At 44.3% G+C, this 24,703-nt stretch overlaps 1 protein-coding gene across 40 annotated transcripts in view; it reads right to left on the reverse strand.

Annotated features, from left to right (window-relative positions):
* The window catches only part of CELF4 (CUGBP Elav-like family member 4), an 846,252-nt gene that overhangs the window by 368,504 nt on the left and 453,045 nt on the right, over nucleotides 1–24,703 (reverse strand). For 26 of the 40 annotated variants that reach the window (XM_065406462.1, XM_065406447.1, XM_065406431.1 and 23 more), the window contains exon 3: nucleotides 15,936–15,984. In XM_065406462.1, coding sequence (XP_065262534.1) covers nucleotides 15,936–15,984 — 49 coding nt within the window. Of the gene's footprint in view, nucleotides 1–15,932; nucleotides 15,985–24,703 lie in introns of all 40 variants that reach the window. The other 14 variants (XM_065406439.1, XM_065406455.1, XM_065406438.1 and 11 more) reach the window with 1 other exon arrangement.

A 24,703-nucleotide genomic window follows, 5' to 3' on the forward strand; every position in this document is an offset into this window, starting at 1 on the left:
TAGTACAATAGAATCAGGGATGGATGAAATGGCTTTGAAAAAAAAAAAAAAAACAGACACTTTTTCTATTATACCTGAGCATTAGACCTGGGAAGGAGCAACAACAACAACAAAAAAGATAAATAATCTCCATTATTCCAGGAATTTCTAACCAACATACATGACAGAGGTGCAGTCACATTCGAATAGCAGCCCATAAGTACCACATGCTCTATGGCCAGTTTGCAGGTTCTTGTTTTATACAGCGCTGAACCAGAATCCCAGGTCTCTGAAACTTGGGGTGTCTGAAGTCCCAGCTCAGAACCAAATCCAAGTTTTGTGGATCAGTTTTCAATAGACCCGTCCCTCTTCTAATAGACCCATCAAGCTGCATCCATGCCTTCTGAGTCACTTGATAAGACAACAGGGACTTGGCCATAATATTGTTCCCTTTCCCTTCTTTCCCCCCTTACTGTTATTGTGTGTATTACAATCGCGCCTAGAGTCCCCAGCTAGCACCAGAGCACCATTGCACTAGGTGCTGTACAAATGTACAGAAAACGCTTCATAAGTACATAGGACTGGAAGGGAGCTGCTGGGTCATCAAGTCCAGTCTCCTGCTATTGCAGTAATCCCCAGGCATCATTCTGCAGACACTAGTGACTCACGGTCCTTCACCAATGTCTCAACGCGTCCCAACGCAAGGCACATTCACACCAACAGTTCGGGTTCTTGGCCAAATTGGGTCGATTTCTCTGGTCCCTCCTCTCTCCACTTGATTGCTTGTGACTCATGCTTGTTGCATTGGGTTGGATTTAGATCACAGGTCAGGAAGTGCATTTTGACATGGCTGCTGAGCTACCTAGCGTGTTTCTTGGCACGCCAGCCAAAAATAATTATTCTTATGAATCCTGAGCTGGGTTTCCATGTCCCAGATGAAATGGATTTTGGGTACCTCTCTGACAGAGCTATCTGCCATGAATCAGGGAGGCTAACTTGTCTGTATACAAAGTAGAGAAGTGGACAGGGATAAGCATTGGTAGCTCAATCTTGTCTATCTAAGGTACTTGTATGGCTCCCATTTCCACAGCTTCTCAGAATCCTTATCCTGACAACACCCCTGTGAGGTAGGGAAGTTTCCCCTTTTTCAGTCACACAAGAAGTATGTGGTAAAGTCCAAGGAAAGTTCTCAAAACACTAGTTCATCCTCCTTCATGAGTCATAGTGAAGGGAAGGTGAGGTAGAAAGGTAAGAATAGCACCAAGTCATGCAACAGCTTAATCAAAATCATTATGACGCTAGGAGACCGGATGGATAATGCACTCCCAAAGCACGGGCCTGGATTAATGTCATCAGCATTGATATAAATAAGGTGTCTGCCCTTAATTAATAAATAATAGGCTGCAAAGCTAATCCCCTTCTGCTCACTCCTTTCTAAAGGTGCAATCTGTTAATCACATGTCACTGCCAGCCTGGTCACTTCTTTTTTTAGATTTGAGATTTTTTTTAAAAAAGGCTAGACATAAATGGATCCTAAATCAGTCGGCAATTGAATAGCATAGCCAGCCTTATGATCCACTGCTGATTTCAACCCTTAGCGACGTGCTTTTTCCCCAAGGAAAAATATAATGCTTTAAAGAGAGTGAAGGCTTGTGATGTTGTTAAAGGTCAATGTGTTACTAATGTCTGAGAAATGAAGCCTTTCCTGGTTAGATGGCCAGGTAGAGCTCAATACGATGCAGGATTTCTTCGTCGTGGTTCCTTTCTGCCTCTGTGGGCCCAGGCTAACCTTGAACAGAAATTGCAGTGGGAGGTGATGGGGACAGCACACCTGTCTCAGCTGCACTGCCCAGATGTTATCATTGGCAAGTGGAGTGAGGGTGAGCACATCTGTGTCGTTAGCTTTTGAGCATGCAGAACGAACTGCGTAAACTGATGCATGCAGATATAGAGATCAGGGTTCAGTGGAGTTGCTATATTCATGGAGATTCATAAAAATCACAGATATTAGACATGGAAAAAATCATCCTCTGTCTGTCGCCATATCCCAGCCCAGGATTATTCCCCTACGGTACATTTTCTGGTGCTTTGTCCAGGTTAGCTTTAACACAGCAGCCCACACCGGATACCCCTACTGCTACCTAGCCCTATTCTTGATCTGTGTTGACTTGCTATAGCGCTACAAAGCCAAGAGTGGTGGAGCATGTCACCATTATTCATACATTTCCACCACTTTCTTTGGTTGGAGTCAGAAGAATCATAGAAATTAGAGATCAAAAAGACCTACTGGTTTGCTTAGCAAATAGAATTGTCCCTACATTGTCTGTTCACCAATTTTAAATACTCTGGTGGTGTCGAGAAGGTGTCAGTTCTCTTAATATAGTAACAGTGCCATTCTATGGAGGGGAGGGGAAGGGACAAAAGAATGGTTCTATGTTTAAGACACAAGAGTGGGAGATAAGAGATCTGGGTTGCATTTTCTGCTCTGCCCACAGACTTCCTGTGTAACCATAGAGAAGTCCCTTAATATGTCTGTGCCTTAGTTTTCCTATCTATAAAATGGGAATAATACTTCCCTTCCCTAGCATATAAGGGTATTGTGGAGTTTAATTCACCAGTGTCTGTAAAGCCCTTTGAGATCATCAGATGGGAAGGACGAAGGATTATTATTAGGGCCGGTGGAAAAATACCAATTATTTTTTACAGGAACTTCTGGAAAATGTTGGGTTTTAAATTTCCCCTGAAAAATTATTTTTGCTTATTTGATGAAAAATTGAAACTGAAAAAAAATGTTGGTTTTCAAGAACCATTTTTGATAAAACATTCAGTTTTTGAAAACTAAAGACCAAACATTTTGAATGACGGCTGAACCCCAAACCTGAATATTTACACTGGAAACTCCCAATTTTCACTGAAAACATATTCCTGTTTTTACTTTCTGGGCTTTTTTTGTTTGTTTGTTTTATGAAAACCTGGATAAATTTTGACCAAAATAAAGATTTGGAGGGAAAAAATGCTACCGGCTCTAATTGTTTTTCAGCTTTCATCACTAAAATGGCTCATGATTAATCAAAATGTGTGCTAGGTGTGATGAGTGTGAGGAAAAACTTTCGAGAGATGGTTCAGAGAAGCAACCAAATTTCAGCTGAAGTTCACATAGTTTGAAATAATTTTGGATGATCCCCTAGTTGAGCAGGAAACCTCAGAAGAGTAGTTTTCTAGCTAGATTTCTTTATGCTTTAGTCAAATGCAAATTTGACTATGTAATGCAGGAAGTCTGACTAGATGATCTACAACAGTGTTTCTCAACATTTTTGATACCAGGAACCAGCTTGCTGCCTTCCTAAACTGTCTCAGGGAGATCTCAGGGACTGGTTGAGAAACACTGATCTACAGATTCCTTCTGGCCTTAAAAGCTATTAATCTAGGAATTTCGTGTTCCTCCAGTCCAGCCAGAAGTACAGAGAATAGCAATGTTCTGGCCCTTCCACTTAGAATCATAGACGATTAGGGTTGGAAGAGACCTCAGGAGGTCATCTAGTCCAACCCCCTGCTCAAAGCAGGACCAACCCCAACTAAATCATCCTAGCCAAGGCTTTGTCAAGCTGGGCCTTAAAAACTTCTAAGGATGGAGATTCCATCCATTTATAGTCCTGGCCAAGAACAGAAAGTACAGAGTCATGTGAACACAAATGTGGAGGAAACCAAACTGCTTTGAACTTCAAGAAACGTTTTTGTTCTGGCCTGGTGGTGGTAGAAGTTCCCACTCAGTTCTTGCCTGAGCCAAACCATCTCTCGATCCTCCCTAATAAAAAATCAGGTTTCCTATAATGTCTAGAGACAGGTCCTTGATCCCAGGTTTAGTTCAAGAGCTTGAGCCAAATATTCCAGGGGAAAGGGATAAATTCAGCTCATCACAGACATGGGGAAAATGACCACATTTGGATCAGGATTTGAACTTCGCCATAGTTCTAAGGTGTTCTTGTATTTTGTACCTTCGCCCAAGCTGCTCCAGTCCTCACACTTGAGGGGAGCCCCCTGTAAATATCCACTACACTGCCTCAGTATCCTCCTTCACAGCCCTTCTTAAAACCCTCCTTTGCCATGACACCTACACAAACATGACAAAGGCTAGGTACATGGTGTGTTGAGACCATTGCCTCTCCCACTGACCGTTCCTGACTCACTGTCTCCTTGTGTTCCCTCATCTGTCCGTCTCCACCTATTGTTTCTTTTTTTAGATTGTAAACTCTTTAAGGCAAAGACCATCTTTTTGTTCTGTGTCTGTACAGCGCCTTGCACATAGGGTCCTGCTCCATGAGTGGGGCTGCTAGACATTACTGCAATACAAGTAATATATAACAATAATTCTGATGCAGAGCATGGGGATAGTAGCCTGGTTTAGACCCATCTCTAATGAGACCTTATTTAAATCACATCATTTTCATTCCATCTGGCTGGGATACCTGGGCTGGTCTCCCACCCCTTGTCCTTGTTATCCATACTTAAAATAAAATGAAATAAAATAATGAGCATCAGGAGAAACAAATCAAATGTGTCTTATATTGTGGCAGCGTAATTTCAACTTAATTGAATGGCTACTTGCAAGCTTCAGTGTTTGTGGTTTATAATCAATGCATCTGGCCGTTCTTCAGTGACTCATGAGATGGATAAAATAAAGATTTGGGGAATTAATTACCAGTTAGACAACATTTTCATGGGCAGGAGGAACTGTGCAGGTCGTGCATTCCTACAAAAACCATTCAGCGCTACAACCCCCCCCCCCCCCCCCCCCCCCCACTAAGGGCTCAGTCCTGATGCATGTGAGTAACTTTACTTATCTGAGTAGTTCCACTGGGCTATATTCTGGTCTCAGCTATGCCAGCAGCAGCTCCCACTGGAGTTACTGTGATTTTACATTTCCAAAGTGACAACGTGGCGTAAGACGTTAAAAATAATGGAACAGAAAAAAAAAAAAAAAGAAATTGCAACTGACTTTAAAGGGAAACTGACCAGTTTACGTTCATTTCTCAAGCTGAATGGGATGCAAAAATTACACATCACTAAATAAAATCATTGATCGTGAAAATAAATATGATTATTATGATTTTTTCAGCTTGGATAATGCAAGGTGCTTTGTAAGTAACACAGCTCAGCATTTCTGATAAACAACATGTGATTCCTTGGGTCAAGAACTCAATGTCTCTAATAATACCTAGCTCACTCAATGAATTCGTATTGGCAGTAAGAACGGGTAAGATCACCCCTTAGTTCAGGCTAACCTAACTTATTCCCTACCTGCTTTTTAAAGCTGTGGACCATCTGCAGATCTCGAAGCACTTCACACAGATCAGTATCATTATCTTCATTCTACAGGTGGGGATACTGAGGCACAGAAAGAAGTCACTTGTCCTGAGGCACCCAGCAGGCCTGTGACAGAAGCAGGAATAAGAACCCAGGTTTCATGATTCCCAGTGCATTAGGGATCTGTAAAGCCCAGACTGTCTTTGGGTAAAAGTAACACACGTTGCTCATAAAGCTATCCAATTTATCAAGGAGCTAGGAGGGATAAATTCTAAAAATCTGCCCCCAAATGAGTTCACATACACTCTGCAGATTGTAGAGCAACTGAGATCTGCAGTGCAGACCATGGAGGGGAAAGTATTTTTGCCCTTCGGCACCTTGTGAGTCTCAAAACTTGTTATAAATCCTGATCCTGTAATCTAGGATCTGAACAGGTATCTGTCATTTGTAGCGAAGGGGAAAGACTCTTCAGTCATCACACAGTAAAACCCTCACTCAAATCAATGACAGTTTAGCCCGCTTTAAGATTGCAGGACTGAGACAGTCTTATTTTAAATTGCTCAATTCGAAATCTCTTTGCAAACAACAGAGGGCACCAAGTACTGTTCAGATATTTCCTGGTGTCTGCACCATATTAAAATGCACTTTTAAAAAAGAATGTGGATTACCCAGGAAAGTTAAGCAAGTGGCTCCAGGAAGAGCTGAGCACCTGGTACAATGGCCTGAATTTCAGAACTGGTCTATACACAGCTTGAATGAAGGCTTGAATCTCTGTAAAGTGCCAGATTCTACAAGGTTATGTTTATTTAAGGTTCAGTAAAACAATCCTGTGTCCTTCCCACAGCTCAGCTGTGCTGGAAGACAGAAGCATGGCAATCACAGAATGGTCCAGGTTCAAGCACGCACGTCTCCCTGGTTTCCATCTAACAGACTTGTGACCAGGCACTACAAGTTGTCAGCATGGAAAGGACCCAAGTCCTCCTCATCAAGGCCCCACTTCTGCAAAGTTCTTAGGCACGAGTCTAACTGTAAGCATGTGAGTGGTCCCATTGACTTCAGTGAGACTACTCAGGTGCTTAAAGTCAGGCCCATGCTTAGTACCTTACTGAATCAGGGTCCTTAGTACTTGACTTTAACTTTATTAGCTGTGAGCATCAGGCTTTTAGAGTCATAGGAGCAAGACAGTAGAGGGAGACACAACTGTGCGCGCTAAGCCAGGGTGTTACTTTCAGACTTGCGATGTGGGTTCAGGCCCTTCTTTAACAATGTCCATGTTAAACTCACATCATTGTCAAACCTACCTAGCAAGGAACAGGATGGTGTTTCCAGAGCATGCACAAAGTGCTGGCTTCTTAGCTAAGTCAGAGACTGGATCTGAGGCTTAGACTGCACTACAACATTTTGCTGGCATAGCTGTGTCGGAGAAGTATGTGGGGGGGGAAAAAATCACACACCGTAGCCAACATAGTGATACCAGCAGAAGCCCTATTGTGGACACAACTAGGCCGACCGTCGGCTTAGCTAATGTCGTTCCGGGAGGTGGTGTAGCTATGGCAACAGAACGGCTACTGTCAGCTTACACTGCATCTCCACTAGGGGACACTGCTGGCAAAGCTATACTGACAAAGGCTCTGTACCTAGATAAGGTCAGTTTCCCTGATGAGTTACGGGAAGCCATATATATGCCAAGGAGGAAACATGGATTACATACAGAGTCAAAACCAAGCAGCTATGAATGACAGGGGCTATAATTCAGTTGTGGGGGCCTGGTGATATCAACTGTGAGAGAGAAGCTTGAGTGCTTCACTAGAGCGTCCTGAAGGAATTAGAGCCCCATAACTAATACTTCGCTTGGTGGGTACTTCTTTAAAAACATGGATCCAAAGTCAAAATGGATTGTCATTTTGAGAGCTAAGATATCTTCTTGGGAGAAAAACCAGACGATGGAACTGCTTGCGTCACCTTTGGATTTGCATGCGTAGAACTACTCCACACCCTCTGCTGTCTCATCGACAAGAAATCAGCCCACCATCAAACTGGTTTGTTCTCCAAGATGGTGCACAAAGTTTGCTTTGCATAGAGTTCAACAGTATTATCCACATTGATTAGTGAATGGGTTAGGCATGAACATAGCCCCCGAGGGCAAATATGGGGCATCCATTACCTAAAAATCCTTCAGCACAAAAAGCTGAGTTTTTCAGTGAATATGCTACTGTTTCCAAATTGTTCCTGTTTTAATGAATGTATTCAGCTTATGTGTAGAAGGGAGAGTGCTACGTATTCCATATTCATGCTCAGAAAAAAAGAAATTAACTCTCAGGTAATTTAAGGATTTACTTTAAAATAGCTACCCCAAAATGAATAATACAAAAAAGTAAAACAACATGTGAGCATCTTTTGAAAACAGTTTTTTTTTTAAACTTTCTCTTTCCTGAACTTTGTTTTCAAAAGAAATATGACCACCCATGCGGCTGGTGAAAATTATATTTACCAAAATGTTTTGTGGATGAAAAATGGCCTTTTTTACTGTAAAAAAAAAGTTCTTGCAGAAGATTTTCATTTTTGAAAAAAAAGTAAACATTTTCCAGTTTATTGATGAAAAAATAGAACTGAAAATGATTCATGAAAAAAAGATTTTTTTTCAGTTTTCAAAAACAGAAAACAATTTTTCAGTTTTCATTTAGCTGACAAATCAAAAAATACTGCAGAAGTTTTGGATGGAATGCTGATCTTTCATGTCATTTATTTTTGTTAATGGAAAATGTATAGCATTTTCCTACTAGTTCTACAGTTGTGGTTTATACCATGGTAATGAAGGAGACAGTATGTGAGAAAGTGTAACACAGGAAGTGTGTATCTGCATTTCTGCCCCTTATTAAGTGGAATGTCAGGTCTGCTGTAGTGTTTGTGGTTGTATCACCCCCTAGTGGCTGGTGAACCACAAAGGCTATGAGCCCCAACACTACTAAAGCTAACAGAGATTCTCCTTCAGCTCAAGTGACAAGTTGTATTTTGGAGATTAGAGATCCTGGATTCTGTCTCTCACTGTGGATCACCACCTCTTGTGCAGGTATAAAAGAATACATTAATGGTAGATACATATATAGCATGAGAGTTTCAAAGCTGCCTGAATCATAGACTATCAGGGTTGGAAGGGACCCTCAGGAGGTCATCTAGTCCAACCCCCTGCTCAAAGCAGGACCAATTTCCAGACAGATTTTTACCCCAGTTCCCTAAACGGCCCCCTCAAGTATTAAACTCACAACCCTGGGTTTAGCAGGCCAATGCTCAAACCACTGAGCTATCCCTGTCCCCCCGTTCCCCCCCCCAGTTCCTATGAAGATGCTTTGAAAATTTCAACCCTAGTCTTGTATTTGTAAATTACAAGCAAGAGCCAAACAAACCCTCTCTCTTGAGCACTGAAAAGAAAAAACAAAAAGCAAACAAAAAAACCCCTCCATTGTGCCTTTTCATTTTTAAAGGAAGACTGCTGTAACCATAACTACAATTATACCTCAGATAGCAAAATATATAATAACAGGTTTGCTTTTTCAACTGTTTAGGGAGCCAATTCATTAGCAGCCTCATTCATCTACGAGGATTGCACTTATTTGGCTATATTATAATAAAACACACATCACTTCCAATAAAGGGAATGCGTTTGCTATTGATGTGCTATAAACAACTATGCAGAGAGGGGTTATTACATCTCTGTGTAATAACAAGCCAATTAGAATGATGAGCAAAGCCCTTGCAATAAAACCAATGCACTTGGAGTGATTATACTAATGCATTCTAACTGTTCTGTGCCATAAATACTTTGCAAATTAATTGTGGAACATGTCTATAAATGCATTATTAATGCCGTATAATAACTCATTGACAAGCAACCTTTACATTACAAAGTTACCAGGATTGTAAAGTTCAACTATGGTGTTGAGTTGTGTTTACAGAGGTGGAATTTTATAAGGTTACATTTTTTTCACTTGAACCTTTGTTTTTTCCCCCCTGGTAGTTTGTTATTATCCTATTGTTAAAAAGACCTCAAATGTCACTGTATGAATTGCTGGCCCGCATTGCTCTGCACATCTGAAAAGCTGGCCATTCACAGTCCCTAAGTCCTAGTCCCATGCCCATTATTTTCAATATAATTTGTATTATGGTAACACCTAAACGCTTCCGCCAACCCCATGGTGCTGGGAGCTGTGCATCCATGAAGTATGAGACAGTTTCTACCCATCAAAAATTATAATCGAAATAGACAAGAAATGCAAAGGGTAGGAGGTTACGTGACTTGCTGAAGGTCACTCACAAGTCAGTGGCAGAGCCGGGAATAGGATCCTGGTCTCTTGAGCATGTGATACCCTGGACCATGCTATTTCAGTGAGTTTCAGATCCAGAAGGTTCAGTCATTTTTAGTGGCATGATCAAGCAGTCTAGGGTCTAATCCTGGTTCTACCTTTGGCTATGTCTACATTGCAACTGGGAGGTCTGACTGCGGCACATGTAGACATATCCCCAGCTAATTCTGATCTAGTAGCAATCACAACGAAACTGCAGCAGCATGGGTGGCGGCACGAGCTGGCCCCGCTCACTCAGGGTCGTGGGTACATAGCCACATGCCGCTGCAGTTTCACTGCTGTTGTTAATTGAGCTAGCTTTGATCTCACTAAATCAAACTAGTTTGGGTGTGTCTACACGCGATGTCCTCACATCTCCCAATTGCAGTGTCCACAGAGCCTTTGAGTGACTTGGGCAAGTCACTTAGCCTCTCTGTACCTCCTTTGTGAAGCACTATGGGGTAATGTGGCTTAAAAACCCGATGGTCCGTCACAGCACTCAACGGCTGCCAAACACTGAGGGCAGAGACCTTGGTTTAAACTCTCTGCAGAGTGACACCTCCAGCACTGCCACAATCCCCATTAGTGCTGTCTCCACTGTCCCCACCCTGCAAATGGGGTTTGGCACATGCCCTACACTAGAGACCAGATTGCTGCCCATGGAATCACACCCAGAGCATAGTATCAGGCTCCTTTTCCCCTGTGACTCATTATTTTATCTTCTCCCTTCATCCCACTGGATTTCTTTAAGCAGCCTATTAGATTATTTTTAAATAGCCTTTTCTTTGTCTTGTTTTCTCCCCATTATGCAGTGATACTGCAACTCAGCACCAGGTTATTGTTTAATATTGAATATGCAATTAATAGATGTTTGGGTTTGGACTTTTCTTTTTTTTTTTTTTTGCTTCCTCCTGTAAGAAAGTCTTGTTTGGGGGCAAATGTCAGGAGGAGGAGATATATGGGGAAAAGTAGATGTCGTTCGCAAAGAGCTAGAAATCATCTTTCAAAGCAGTGAGCGTAAGAGAGTCAATGAGATTTTGTTTAAACTGATATAGCCTGTGATGAGGATCCAGGGCAAATTGAGGCCCAGGGATGTTACGTGTCCAAGGTCAGACAGCAAGTGGGTGGCAAAAGCAGGCATGGAACCCAGGAGTCCTGATTACCAGCCCCGGAGCTATTACCAGTTCTTCATACATGTACAGAGCTGATGGTAATATTGGTCCTCAATGAAAGTCGTGTCTAGTGGTTAGAGCAAGAGACAGGGAGGCCCTAACTCACTGGATGACCATAGGTAAGTCACACTGTGCCTCAGTTTCTCTAGGTGTAAAAGGATGTGATGACTCTTACTGAGCTCATGGGGGTGTCATGTGAGTTAACAATTGCCCCCATCAAGCCCTTGAGATCTGCTCAGCATGGATCTCCCTCATCATGCATGAAAAGGGGGCGTAGCTGGCTCCCGCATCAGAGCTTCCTCTCTTCCCCCAGATGGCTCTGTGTGAGTCTGGGGATCAGTGTGAGAGGAGGGAGTGGTCAGTCTAGGAAAGGAGACTGTAGGCCAGGTGCCAGAATTGGAAGGCTTGCCCCTCTGTGTCCACTGGCGTTATGGAGCAATGGTGATACTTCCACAGCCCCCTACACAGCTTGCAAGGTGGCTTCTCTTTAAGGAAGTCCAGCAGGAAGGTGCACATAGGCACCACCCACCCTCAACAGAACAGAAGATTTGCCCTGAGATTTCCTCCTCTTTCTCCCCCATTTCATTGGGTTTCCCATGGCCCGGGGCAATCAGGTCCATACGTTTTGCCAAGCGCTTTGAGATCCACGGGTGAAATTGCACGGACAAGTGCAAATTATTCTTTAACATTACGGTAATATTCCACCTGCGTGCTTAAAACTGTACTGCTTACCTTGAATGAATGTCAAGCCATGGGTAGCTGTAAAGACATCTCACCCAAGAACTAGGATGAATCAGAACCAAGTATAAGGAAAACTAAATAGTTCCTAACCAGGTTGCTTCAAAACTAGTTTATGGAAAGGAATCTACCCCCCACCCCCACCCCTCTATTTTCCAGCAGCTGTTTACAGGGAAACCATTCTGATTAGAGGGGCATTTGCCTCCCCAAATAATGAAATCATGCAAGTAATTGGAAATTCATGACAAGCAAAACTTTACAACAGCTGCCATCACATCTTTCATCCAGGAAAGCCAGAGAGAGGGAGAGAGAGAGACAGAGGGGTGTTTGTTCTGTGATGCCTTGCGTGCAGTAAACACTGTAATGGAATTAAATGGAGACTCTCTTGCAAAACCCTCTAATCCCTCTCTGCAGGGCATTGCTACCTTTCAACTCTCAACCACCTTTGGACTTTATTTAACATGCTTTTTGTTTTGTTTAGTCTAGCAATTTCCTGTGAATCTTACATAAGGCCCGGGAGATCTCCTGACTTCACTCCTCTTTTCATTCAGAGATTAACATTGGGTCAGTATATCCCATTGTGTATCTATCTCTTAGCATGTCTTCCTATATGGATCTTCTCTGTTGGCTCTGGGAGGGAACAATCCATCTAAACCTCACTAACAGAGCAACTGGAGTGGAAGAAGAGTCCTTTGGGTTTAAAAATCTTTTGCCCAATACAAGCCAGGGGAATCTAGAGGCTGGGTTTATTCTAAATTAACAGCAAGTGCTGCAGCCAAAGTGTCTAGTCAGTGCTAGAGATGGGGGGGATGGTCAGGATAAAATAAGAACTGATTCAAAACGTTTGCCCCAAATTACTTACCAAACCTAAAATCTTTTCTGAGATTTGGAAAACTCTGGTTAACTTTGCCACTCTTCTTTAGGCCTGAACATGGGGTTAGGAGCCACAATCTCCTGTCTTAACAGAAAAGTCCCATAGAAATGAATAGAAAATGCTAACACTTCAATAGGGATGTTTTCACAATGACAGAACTTAGCAAGTAATTATACCTTTTCTCTGGAGAATTACTTAAGCTATGGTGATGATCTCCTATTACAATCTCTACTATAGGGGTGAAATCATAAAATCACGGCTGTAAAGGTGAGTTTTGCAATTGACTTCTATGAAACCAGAGTTTTGTGCTAAGTTTTTAGAATAATGTCTAGCCCAACTAATTTCCTACAGAGATCTATTGATTTTACCCTGGATAAAACCTGATAGAGAATGTAATAAAAATGATAACCTTTCAATAAGTTATTTGACCCCTCATTAAGAACTCTATAGAAAGGGTTCCACTCTCTATTAAATTCTGAATGTCAGGAATTTCTTAAAACTCTTGTGAAATTTGCAAAACACTTTCCCCCTCTAATTTAAACCATTGCTTTCCCAAGAAAAATAGAATTTTAAAAAATGATACATTTCTAATTCGATGGGCACTTAGGCTAATGAAAATAACAAATAATACTGAAAAGTGCTGTCATCTTCCAAACCAGACACCAAAATATTTTAATGGGAGTGTTTTTGAACACATCCAAATAAAGGAAAACAAAACAAAGAGGCACAGAGGTTGGAGTGAAAAATGCAAAACCGATGCAGTTCGATACGAACCAGACTTCTTCCTCTCTCAGAGTAGATTCTGGGTTCAGATTTGTTTCAGTTTTGGGGTGAAGGTTTGGGGGAAATCTGGGGCTTCTTACTTGATCTGAACTCATGTGTCCATCACTACAGAGGACAAGACCTCATTTCACAGGGATCACCTTCAACTACCTGGTAAAACAGCACTTGGTTCTCCCTGTAATGCTGTGACAGGGCCACAAACACTTCCCCAGAGTCGGGGGAAAAAGGAGTGTCATGTATCTGGTGGACTTTGGGAAAGCCAGGGGCTTTTGCTATACAGCTGTGGGTTAGAGCCAGTCCCTCTCCTCCTCAAACAGGACACACCAAGCTGTGTATAATAGCTACAACTTAAGTTTCTTTGTTGTTGAAGTTGACCTTTATCTTGCAGCCCTAATGATGTCTTTTGATGTGCTCCTAAGATACACAGACTCCTCTTTAGCATTCTGCTTGCTGTGCCTGCTTTAACCAGTGGGCTCATGAGGAGGGTAAGTTTTCACACAATGCCTCCCCTGGGTGCCAATTGTTCTTTTTTCCCATAGTTGCCCTTGAGTCATGCTGTCCTGCAACTTCCCTAGCCCAGAAGCAGCTCGTCAGTGGGGAATTGGGACAACGTGGCTTTCATTTCAATGCCAAACGCTTGGGCCCCGTCTTATGATCCTGGCAGAGAGACGCAATAAACAAGGATAGTGGGTGGGAGAGGGGAGATAATTAGCTAAAATACAGTGGGGAGGCGATTGTCGGTGTGATGGGTAAAGATGATTTAAACAGCCACCGATGCGCTTTGCAGTTCAAACCCACCTTCCTGAAAGCAGCTGCTGGCAAGAGAGGCTTAAAACCCATTCTAGAAAGCCAGGCACGTGTCTGCTATTAGCGATCTGCATAAAAGGGAGTGATTTGGAGGCACTAAGCAAACTGGCTGGCCTAATTATTATTTTTTGGTGTGTCTAATTAAGCAGACAAAAGACCACCCCTTCGTACATGCTGTCATCATGGGCTCTGCCGGAATGTGCATCTGGCCCCAGCTGTCTGCAAGGCAGCTGACCTAGGGGGTCATCATTTGACAAGTGCCCTGGGCAAGCCGATTCAGACGGAGATATGGGCCCAGATCGTCAGCTGGGGCATAAATCGACATGTCTCCATTGAAAACCATGGAATTCCATTGTTCTACACTAGCTGAGGATCTGAGCCATGGTTTTTAAACTTGCCTTTGCTGAATGAAGGAAACGTGACACGATCATTCCTAATCAATACCATTGGAACATGCCATTCCCAAATCTTGCTTTGTTCATATGAGTAGCCCCTCAGACTCTAATAGTGCAAGGTTGATCCCTGAATTTGATTACATAGTAGACGAGCTATTCCAGAGACTCTGTCCTACACAATTACACCTAATAATCAACCTTATGGAATCTCTGTCAACCCACCAGTTCCACCCTTTCATAATGCCAGATCTTCATCTATACCTTCCAATTGAATCCAGACACCGGTGAATTTCAGCCTCTGGTTATATTTGATCAAACCACTGGATCTCCCAATCTTTTGACTAAAAAGAATATAACTTCTGTTCTTTTATTGTGATTTGCTTCATTCACTCAAGACAACTGTTGTTGATAATTCAACTGTTGCCCTAGAAAGATGCAATTGACATTAATGAAAAAGGGCCCAAAGAGTTTTTACCCAGAGAAGAACCAGATTATTATTAACAGAAAACTCTGGCCTATTCAGAGACTGATACTGATTCTATAATCACTAGCATGCACTATGCAAGCTGTCCTTGACACCCTTATTGGTAGTGTGATCAACAATACCAACCTCTTATTTCAATCAAAGGAATAGGAAGGGATTTCACTGGAGTTCGAAGAAACCACCATGTAGATAGAAACATAGAGATGTAGCCACACCATAGAATCTGATGAATAAATAATACTGCATAACGGAGTCCTTGGCCTACATAAGCCTCCTGTACACAATGAAATCTGTGCTGGGACCACATCTGACAGACAACGTCCTGTTTCAGGGAAGCCCGGTGAAGCATCTCCATGCTTTCCAATTTTGTTTGAAAACCACCTAATGGAGGCAGCCCACTTGGGGTGACCCATTGAGTGGTGTCTAAATAAGGGGCTTTAACATCTGTCTCTCTACGCATGTGGATACAGGTGTGCGGGGTGCAGATTCTGATCTCAGTTGTGTGCAAATCCAGAGTAACTCCATGTTGCTGAGATGAGAATCTAGTTAATATGGTATGTTCATCGGGCTATACGGGTACAGGTGCAGGAAATATCCTAGAGCAAGTTTGCTTTCTCCAAAGGCAGAGACGCTTCAATCCACGTTTAGTCACCACAGTGAAACATGAGGGCTGGAGACACAGTAAAACACCCCCCGAGTTCTAACCCAACTGAACCATCACTGCAGTTTGGCCTACTGGCGGCACACGGTCTGCAAGAGACAAGGTGCTGTCAATGCCGTTAAACTTTGATAAGTCAGTGCCTGATGCTTCATTTCTTAACAAGGCAGTTATTTGTTTCCCAGGCAATCGCTGGCACCTGCCTGCCTTTTAAAATCAAATAATAATTGAATATGAGGAAAGTGAGACGAAGGAAAGGAGATTTAATAAAGAGAATCTTTGCTGCAGAGGGAATTTCTTTGGCAGTGATTACGCTGCTAATTGATCAGTGCATTGCCTGAGAGAAGCCAGAGACAACAATTAAACTTAGCGCAGTGGCTGAGAGCAATGTAGTCAACTACCTCCTCGGCTTTCGCTGTCGGCTGGCTTCACCTGGATTGGCCTGTTCATCTGCAAGGAAGAACAAAGAGAGAAGCGCAATTAACAACGGAGCCCACAGATCCCCTCATTGTGCTGTTGGGTTTTTAGCGTGCACCTTTTAGCAGCAGGGTTTTCTGCATGTGCAGAACACAGTAGCTATTTAAGAGCAGGCAACAAGAATGCAGAACATTTAAGAGAAGGAAGTAATAGGGGTGGGGTGGGGAGACGGAGCAAGGAACCCTCGCTCCCTTATTTCCCGCCCAGGGGCCAACAACCATGTGGTTGAGGGGTGCAGTGCTGGGGGAGGCCCGAGGGGGGCTGAGGTGAGCCCTGCACACCCTGCACCTGGCCAGCAGAGGTCCCCAGGCAGGCCCAGAGAAGAACGTGCTGTGATAGTAGCAGGACTGTTATTGTAGCTTTTTGCTCCCAGGGAGAACAAAGGACGATTTCTGAGATAGCCAGAATTCCTCCTAAAGGCTCTGCTGCAAAGAACGGCCACTGCCACTTCCTTCCTCTCTTGCACAGACTGTGGCATACAGAGAGAGAGATAATGCTAGCATCAAACAGGTTAGTGCTAAATCATCTGACCTTGTAAGAGGGATATACAGCATGACCCTTTGTTTGTATCTTATATGGCTAGTGCTCCCCATTCTTGTCACTCCATCCACCAGCGACTTGAGTAGTTATATATTTAGGACCTCCATAGCCCTTTTCTCTAACCCGCCCTGGTCTCCTTTTACCCTGCAGTCCAGCCGGGCTGATTCCCTCCCCCATTATTTTTGGTTAATCTCGGTTGAACAGCAAAGTTGGCCCCATTCCCCCGCTTTCGGAAAGTATTTCATAACTGTCTAGATTTATTCTAATTGCTCCGCAAACATATTTAGTATTAAAAAGCTATCAAAGTGGCTGACAAGTAGGTTAACATGATGGAGGGCCTAGAGGATCCTGCCGCATTGTTGTCTCGAGGGGGAAATGTACTTAGACATAAAGAGACTACAGTTATTATCACACTCTCATTCTACAGAAGAGAGGTCTGTCTTGCAGCTCAGTGCCTCTAGACCCTAGAGGACAATATCTGCCCACTCTTATGCCCATGCAAGGCCAGTGAAGTCAAGGGATTTGAACCAGCAAAACTAGCAGCAGAATTTGGCCATGGGGGTTTACTCTGTCATTCGCCATTCTCTGGTTTTGGAGTTGTGAGTAACCTTGGCCACGTCTATATACTGACATATTAGCTGGGACTGAGCCCAGGAGCTTCAACAGCCAAATCACAGGCCTCTACTACTTCAGCTGTACAAGACTGGCTTTAAGGGGAGTAAGTTGTTGCAGTCTGTGTGGCTAGCCACTGGAGGAAGCCCTGATTGAACATCAATGGGGGCTGATCCAAAGCCCATTGAAATCAACGTAAAGACACCTGTCGATTCAACTGTGGGGCCTTGGAGAGCCAGGACAGCTGGAGTGAAAACTCCTTCCTATTGCTCTGGGAGAAGGGTCTGATGTGATCAACTGCAAGGGGTGTAGGGAAATAGCTAGAGTCCCGGACAATGGCGAGGGAAACTGGCCCACTGGTCACTACTTTCGGAAAATGGGCAATCAGTCGGGGTGGAGAGAGGGGGGAAGGTAGGGAAAGAGAAGAGGCAGTGAGCATAGGAGAGAAAGAGGGAGGGAAGAAGCACCCAGTGGAGGGGAAAAAACTGAGGAAATTAATAAGTAAAAGGCTAGTGTAATTTAATGTGCACTATGATTTATGCACTTGACAATGTCTTTATAGACCAAAGAGAAAGTGCTGTGTGCATGGAGCCCATAATACAAATTGAGATCATCTTGACATGAAAGACACCAATTATAGGGAGACACATTGAGAGGGAAATAATTGAGTTTCCTCTCTCCATCCATAAAACTTTCTTCTCGTGGAGAAAGTCTGGGAGCAGGGAGGCAGCTTAGGGAAAGAGGAGGGGGGATAAAGGCAGAGGGGCTCTTCCCTAATGGGGGAATAACCTACCTAGAGGAAAGGGAATTCAGAGAGCTGCACCACTCAGAGTTTCCTACGCAGTGTCTATCTGGGGAGAGAGATGCAGACAGGCTTTTCTAGGGAGGAAGCCAGGGTACAGATCCTAATCCAGGGATCTGAGGGGGGTCTGCCGGTGGCAAGAGGCATCTTCCTGGAGCCCCCTTGTCTCTGTACCTATTGGTTGGCTTTGTTGACCCCTGGAGAGCATGCTGCCTTCAGGAGATATACTTCCATGGCTCTCTGTGTTGTAACAACCTGCAATGAACTCGGAGGAAGGAGCACAGGTTGCAGGAGGGAAGAGTTTGGAGGGGGCCCCAGGAAGCCAGTCTGTGTGCACATGGCTGGAATGCTAGCTGCAGTTGCAGCACCTCAGCAATGGGCTGTTTTACTAGAGAGCCAGTTTTGTTTTAGAAACATGGAGTCCACTCACAGCTAGCACATGGGGTACATGAGACAGCTGTCCAATGAGCCCTCTAAAGGAGGAGAGCCATGGAATGGAAGGGGAAGAGTATATTAAATCAGCTTTATTAACTTATAATCAGCTGCCTCCCCCCGAGCACTGGGAGGGGTTGGGATCCAGGGGTGGCAGCCTGGGTCCTTTGACTCCCATCCTCCCAGGCCACCCTGTGGGGCCCTCCTGGGACATCTTCCATGGGGGTCAGGTGGCTTCACTCCATATGCAGAGGGGACCATAGGACTGGAATGTGTGGTCTGCTTTTCAGGGGAGATCTTGTGGCCCTCTAGGCTCACATCCCAGAGCACTCGGGTTACAGCTGGAGAGATTCTGTGCCTGGAAGCCTGGATCTGAGATGCTCCAAAGTTTGTAGATGATCCCATCGGACATTTCCATTTAGCCTATGACAGAGACGGGCATGAGCTGGGAACCTCCAGCTGGTATCTGAATCCAACAGGATCCAAATGGGTCTGTTTTTCCACCCACTTATACTAGCGTGAGCGGGGAGTAACTCCATTGAAGTTAATGGAATGATGCCCAGGGGTAATCAGTGTAAAATTGGATGTAGGAATAAAGCGCCAGTAGGACATCACAACAACATTCATGTAACCACGGGACTGCCAGAAGCCATCAAACAGCACAGATGAGTTACCCAGAGAGTTTTCCATGAACATCTCAGTATCCCGTTACATTTCCCTTCAAAGACACAGATGAGATTCAGGTTCCGTTTCACCCCTCTCCATCTGCCCCGGAACATCCTGGGCAGTTGCTACTGTGTTTACTGATAATGCCCACCTCCCAGGCAAAACCCCTTTGAGATGCAACCTGCTTCCTAACAGATCTGCGCCAGAAGTGGGCACAGTGGCAGGGGAATTTTGTCTCCTAATCAAACATGAGATTTCAACTGGGATTCGCCGTGCTGAACAGCAGAGGGATCATGGTGCTGAGCAAGAAAAGAAACCTCCAGCACAGGAGAAAATAAAACCGTAATGTGGTTAATCCAATTAACAGTTGCCTTTACTGACTAAAGGAAAGAAGTTGGTAAAGAACTGATAGGAGCTAGTGAGGAACAATCAAATGTAAAAGTCCCATTTAAGTATAACACACAAAGGCAAACAGCTGAACATTGACAACATGTACAAGTGCTTATATACAAACACTAGAAGTCTAAATACTAAGATGGATGAACTAGAGTGCCTGGCATGAAATGAGGATACTGATATAAAAGGCATTATGTAAACTTGGTGGAATGAGGCTAATCAATGGGGACGATAATACTAGGGTACCAACTATAGGGGAATGACAGAGTAGGTTGCACTTGTTGGGGAGTGGCGCTATATGTGAAAGGAAGCATACTGATGACTCCAATTGTACCACAGAACCCCAATGGATGGAAATTTCATGCCTGAACAATCGGTGTATAGTAGCAGGACTATCCTACCAACCACCTGACCAGGATGGTGACAGTGATTGTGAAATGCTTGGGGAGATTAGAGAGGCCACCAAGGCAGAAAACACAATGTTGGGAGATTTCAACTATCCCCATATTGACTGGGTACATGTCACCTGAGGACGGGATGCAGAGATAAAATTTCTAGACACCATAAATGACTGCTCCTTGGAGCAGCGAGGCCTGGAACACACAAGGGTAGGGACAATTCTTGATTTAGTCCTAAGTGGAGCACAGGATCTGGTCCAAGAGGTGATACAGCTGAACCACTCAGTACTAGTGACCAGGACGTAATTAAATTTAACATCTCGGGGGGGCTGGGGGAATACCAAAGAAACCCACCACAGTAGCATTTAACTTCAAAAAGGGAACTACATAAAATGAAGAAGCTAGATGACAGAGGATGGGTCTAAATTGCCCTGTTCTGTTCATTCCCTCTGAAGCATCTGGCACCAGCCACTGTCAGAAGACAGGATTCTAGCTAGATGGACCATTGGTCTGACCCAGTGTGGCCGTTCGTATGTTCAAATGACACAGAGCAGCAGCATTTATAGAATCACTGAACCACAAGAATTAGGGATGGGAATGACCTATTTATACTACGAGTCCAATTCGCCTTTGCCCGTGCTTTAGTTTACAGCAATGTTTGTGGCTCTTTATTCTAGATGATCCTTGTTGGGCAGACACTAGTGAAAGAAATGATTTAATCTCACCAGTGAACTCACCACTGACTAGTAAACACACGGATTTATCCCAAACTCATTCAGCTACCTGTTTCAAAGACAGAATGGCTCCCTTTGATCTGATTCATTGATTTTAAGGCCAGAAAGGACCTCTTACAATCCATCTGTTTTGGGTACTTATATGGCCCCAAATAAGCAGCATCTGCGTGTCTCGCAATCTTCAGTGTACTTCTCCTCACCAAATCCCTGTGAATGAGGGCAGTGCTTTTATGCTCCTTTTACAGATGCATTGAGTGTAAGGCCAGAACGGACCCTAGCGATCGGCTAGTCTGACCACACTGGCTGCTCTGGGCTCCCACTCTGCGGTGCTGTCATGACATGACTTTGTTGTAGATGGAGACTGCGGTGCAGAGAGACTAAGTGACTTGCCTAAGGTCGCACAAGAAGTCTGTGGGAGGAAAGGGAATTGAACCCAGGCCTGAAGCGATCACTCTAACCACTGGGCCATCTTTCCTCATCCAGAAACATTGCACCTGAACACCAGCATCTTACACGCCGACGTATCTCACACCGTGCAATCCTCCTTATTGTAGGCTTTATTCCCAACTCTTTCTCCATGTAGGAGACCCAAGGAGTATTCCCAGCTCTGCCCCATCCTCAGGCAAGTCACATCAGTGCCCCGGGCCTCAGTTTCCCCACCTGAGTTGGGACCTCTGTGGGTGCTGCTGTTCTCTGACTCCCATGCCCATTTGATCTGGCTCCATTACAGGAGGGGAACATCGGGCCCTCTAATAAATAAAACATGTAAACAGGCAGACGGGTGATTTGGGAGTTTTTACCTTGCTCATACAAATAACCTCCATGGTACAACTCTGAGTAAAGCTTTCTGTCTCCCATGATCCTTTGCACCTTGCAGCTTCAGTGGCAACAAAGAGATTGCACTGCAGGTGCTACTAACACTTCTGCATACCTGTGTCCACAGGCGGATGCCCCCCAGCCATTCCCATCCCCCGCATTGCTAATACTGACACCTTAAATACCAGCCAGAACCGCCATCCCACTTTAGCCCACAACTCGCCCCACCCAGCCCCCAGCTGAATCTTCCCCGCACGTACAAACACGACATCATTTTTCATGTCCAATTACAGCAGCAGCGGTGCCACTGTTAAAAGACAGTGCAGGTACTCCTGTCAGAAAGGGTTTGAGTTACAAGAAGCGATGAATTACAGCAAGCCCTTTTTCAATTCTCTGCAGAAATGAAATGTCAGAGCTTGCTGCTGTATATTTCACAGCACCATCGGCTACAGGCCAGCGCAGGAATTAGACAGGGGACAGACGCTTCTCTGCATTGTGATTTTTTTTTAAGGTTCTTTCCCCCATCCCACTCCCCTTTCTGCTCCCTCTGGCTTTGAAATTAATTTAGAGCAGGTAGAAGGATCGCCTGGGAATGGAAGGTGGAAAAGAGAGACAGCTGATTTCTCACTGACTCCATCTCTCTCCATTTTCTCTTTCCCTCTCTGTCTTTTCCACCCTCTTCTTCCCCCACCTCATTCATTCGTATTTCTATTGCCATGGCGTCCAGAGGCCTCAGTTGGGACGGAGGCCCCATTGTGCACGGTGCTGTACAGACACAACAGAAAAAAAATTCAGACCCTGCCCCAAGCAGCTGGCAAACCAATTTGAGACAGGACGCAAAGAGCGGGAGTGACAAGCGCCAGGAAAGGAAGGGGAGACAAGAAGATTATTGGAATTTGATTAATAATTATGCTGATGATGCACGAGACAGAATAGAATCCAGCTCCCTCACCCAGAGCTGGGCTGCAACCAGCCTGATAACTAGCAGTATGGGGCCAAGTTGTTGGACTCAATGCAGAAATCTCTGGGTGGAATCCTATGGCCTGAATTGTGCAGGACATCAGAGCAGATGATCTCAGGGGTCCCTTTTGACCTTAAAAATCAATCAAAGATTTATAGACACTAGTTAGAGCTTTGAAGGCACAGGGGGAGTGGATTGGTCAAGTAAGAAGGTGCCGTTTCTACCTAGTCACTTTTCTGCCCAAAGCTTCACTTTTCAACCTAGGAGGAGGAAAAGCCTTCATTCTCCACATCCCATTAGGCTTAGAGGAAGGCAGTGTGGCCTAGCGGGCAGAGTACTAACCTGGGGCTCAGGAAACTCCCAGCTCTCCAACTAGTCTGCTGGGCAAGTCACCTCTTACTGCTCTGTGCCTCAGTGGCTCTATATGTAAAATGGGTATAATGCTACTGACCTCCATGGAACAGCCCTTTGAGATCTGCTGATGAAAAGTGCTATATAAGAGGTAATAGGTATGATGATGATTATAATAGTGTATAATAATTATTATAGTTTCCTGTGAACAAGTAACAAGCCTGCATCTGTAATGTTCACTCCATGCATCTGAAGAAGTGAGGTTTTTTTACCCATGAAAGCTTATGCCCAAATAAATCTGTTAGTCTTTAAGGTGCCACCGGACTCCTCGTTGTTTTTGTGGATACAGACAAACACGGCTACCCCTCTGAGACTTGTGAACAACTAGTCATTTCCATGCCTGAAGTAGATTCACAAAGTGGAAATTAGCCGCTTTCCCTGCTCAATTCCCCCAACATAGCCTCAGTTAACACAGAATAGATCACCTCAATACAGCTAGCTCTGTCCTCTCCAACCACTTCTGACTGGTGAACAATTAGGAGAACTTGCAGCTTGAGGTATCCATCGAATGGAGACTTGGAGTTGTGTGAACGCACAATGTCATGGTAAAGCCTAATCGGGAGGGTACAAGACAGATTGAGGCAGAAAGTTGCACAGCGAATAGCATGGACCCCACAGCAGAGTAGGGTCAAGCCAGGTCAGTGCTTGGTATCAGATCCTGAGCCCACTGAAATTGATGGAAAGATTCCCATTGACTCCAGTGGGCTTTGGATCCTGCCTTTTCAAGAGACCTCCAGAAGCACTCAGATGCTGTATGAAGTGGAGTTGATGGCTCAGCAGGTAGCCCTCTGCCTTCTAAAACAACACTGAACCAATGCCCCAGCCGTTAATAAGGCACGAGGTACTCGCCTTTAGAAACGATGTATTGTCAGATGCTTTACGGGTGTATGTTCATTGCTAAGAGTGAGGCCCAGGTTGAATTCCATGTTCTGCCACAGACTTTCTGTGTGACCACGGGCAAGTCACTTAGTCTCTTTGTGCCTCAGTTCCCCATCTGCAAAATGGGGATAATGGCACAGCCCTACCTCGCAGGGGTGTTGCAAGGAGAAATATAATAACGATTGTGAAGCGCTGGGGTGTTAACTGAGAGCTAAAGACCAATTCCAATGTTTGGGTAACTACCCTGTGGTTTCCACCAGATGCATTATTCACCTTCACTTCCTGTTCCAAATGGTTGTATGGTACGGCTGGCTGCAATTCAACTGCCACTACATCTCCCCACAGAGTCGGCTTCATTTCACTAGTGGGCAAATGGCAGCGCTCCAGCGGTCAGCAGGAATGAAGCCCAGGGGACTTCTCATGTGCTTAAAGTTAAGCACGTGCCTAAGTGCTTTGCTGGATCTGGGCCAGCGTGCTCAGCACCTCTAAGGATTAGCGAGCGAGCCCATAGTCTGCAAAGCATTTGGGGATTCAGGGCCCAACGTTGCACTTGTATATATGTGAGAAACTTTACTCCCATGGATAGTCCCATTAAAATCAACAAGGCTACTCATGTGAGCAATGTTACTCACGTTGTTTGTAGCATTGGGCCCATAGCTACTGTGTGATCTTTCAGGATTAAAGGCACCAAGGAAATGTAAACTATATTAATGTCAAGGTTGGAAAGGACTGGAAATTAACTTACAATTTTACTGTATTTCATATCTGATTGCAAAGTTCTGGGCCTGATTCTGACTTACACTAGTAACTCCACTGACATGAATGGAATTACAGTAGTGTGAACCTGCTGTCAGTGCCAGCAGATTCAAGCTAACCCTTTTCCCTTTTACAGAAACCAGATTTAGGATCAGATCTTCAGCAGGTGTGAATTGCTGTTGCTCTCTTAAAATCGTCGGAGCTACATCGATTTCCACCAGCTGAGGATCTGACCCTCAATATTCTGATCTTTTAGCGGCAACTCAATGAAAAAAATAACAACCCCAAT

The sequence above is a fragment of the Emys orbicularis genome, chromosome 6, assembly GCF_028017835.1.
Source record: "Emys orbicularis isolate rEmyOrb1 chromosome 6, rEmyOrb1.hap1, whole genome shotgun sequence".
Taxonomy (NCBI): Eukaryota; Metazoa; Chordata; order Testudines; family Emydidae; genus Emys; species Emys orbicularis.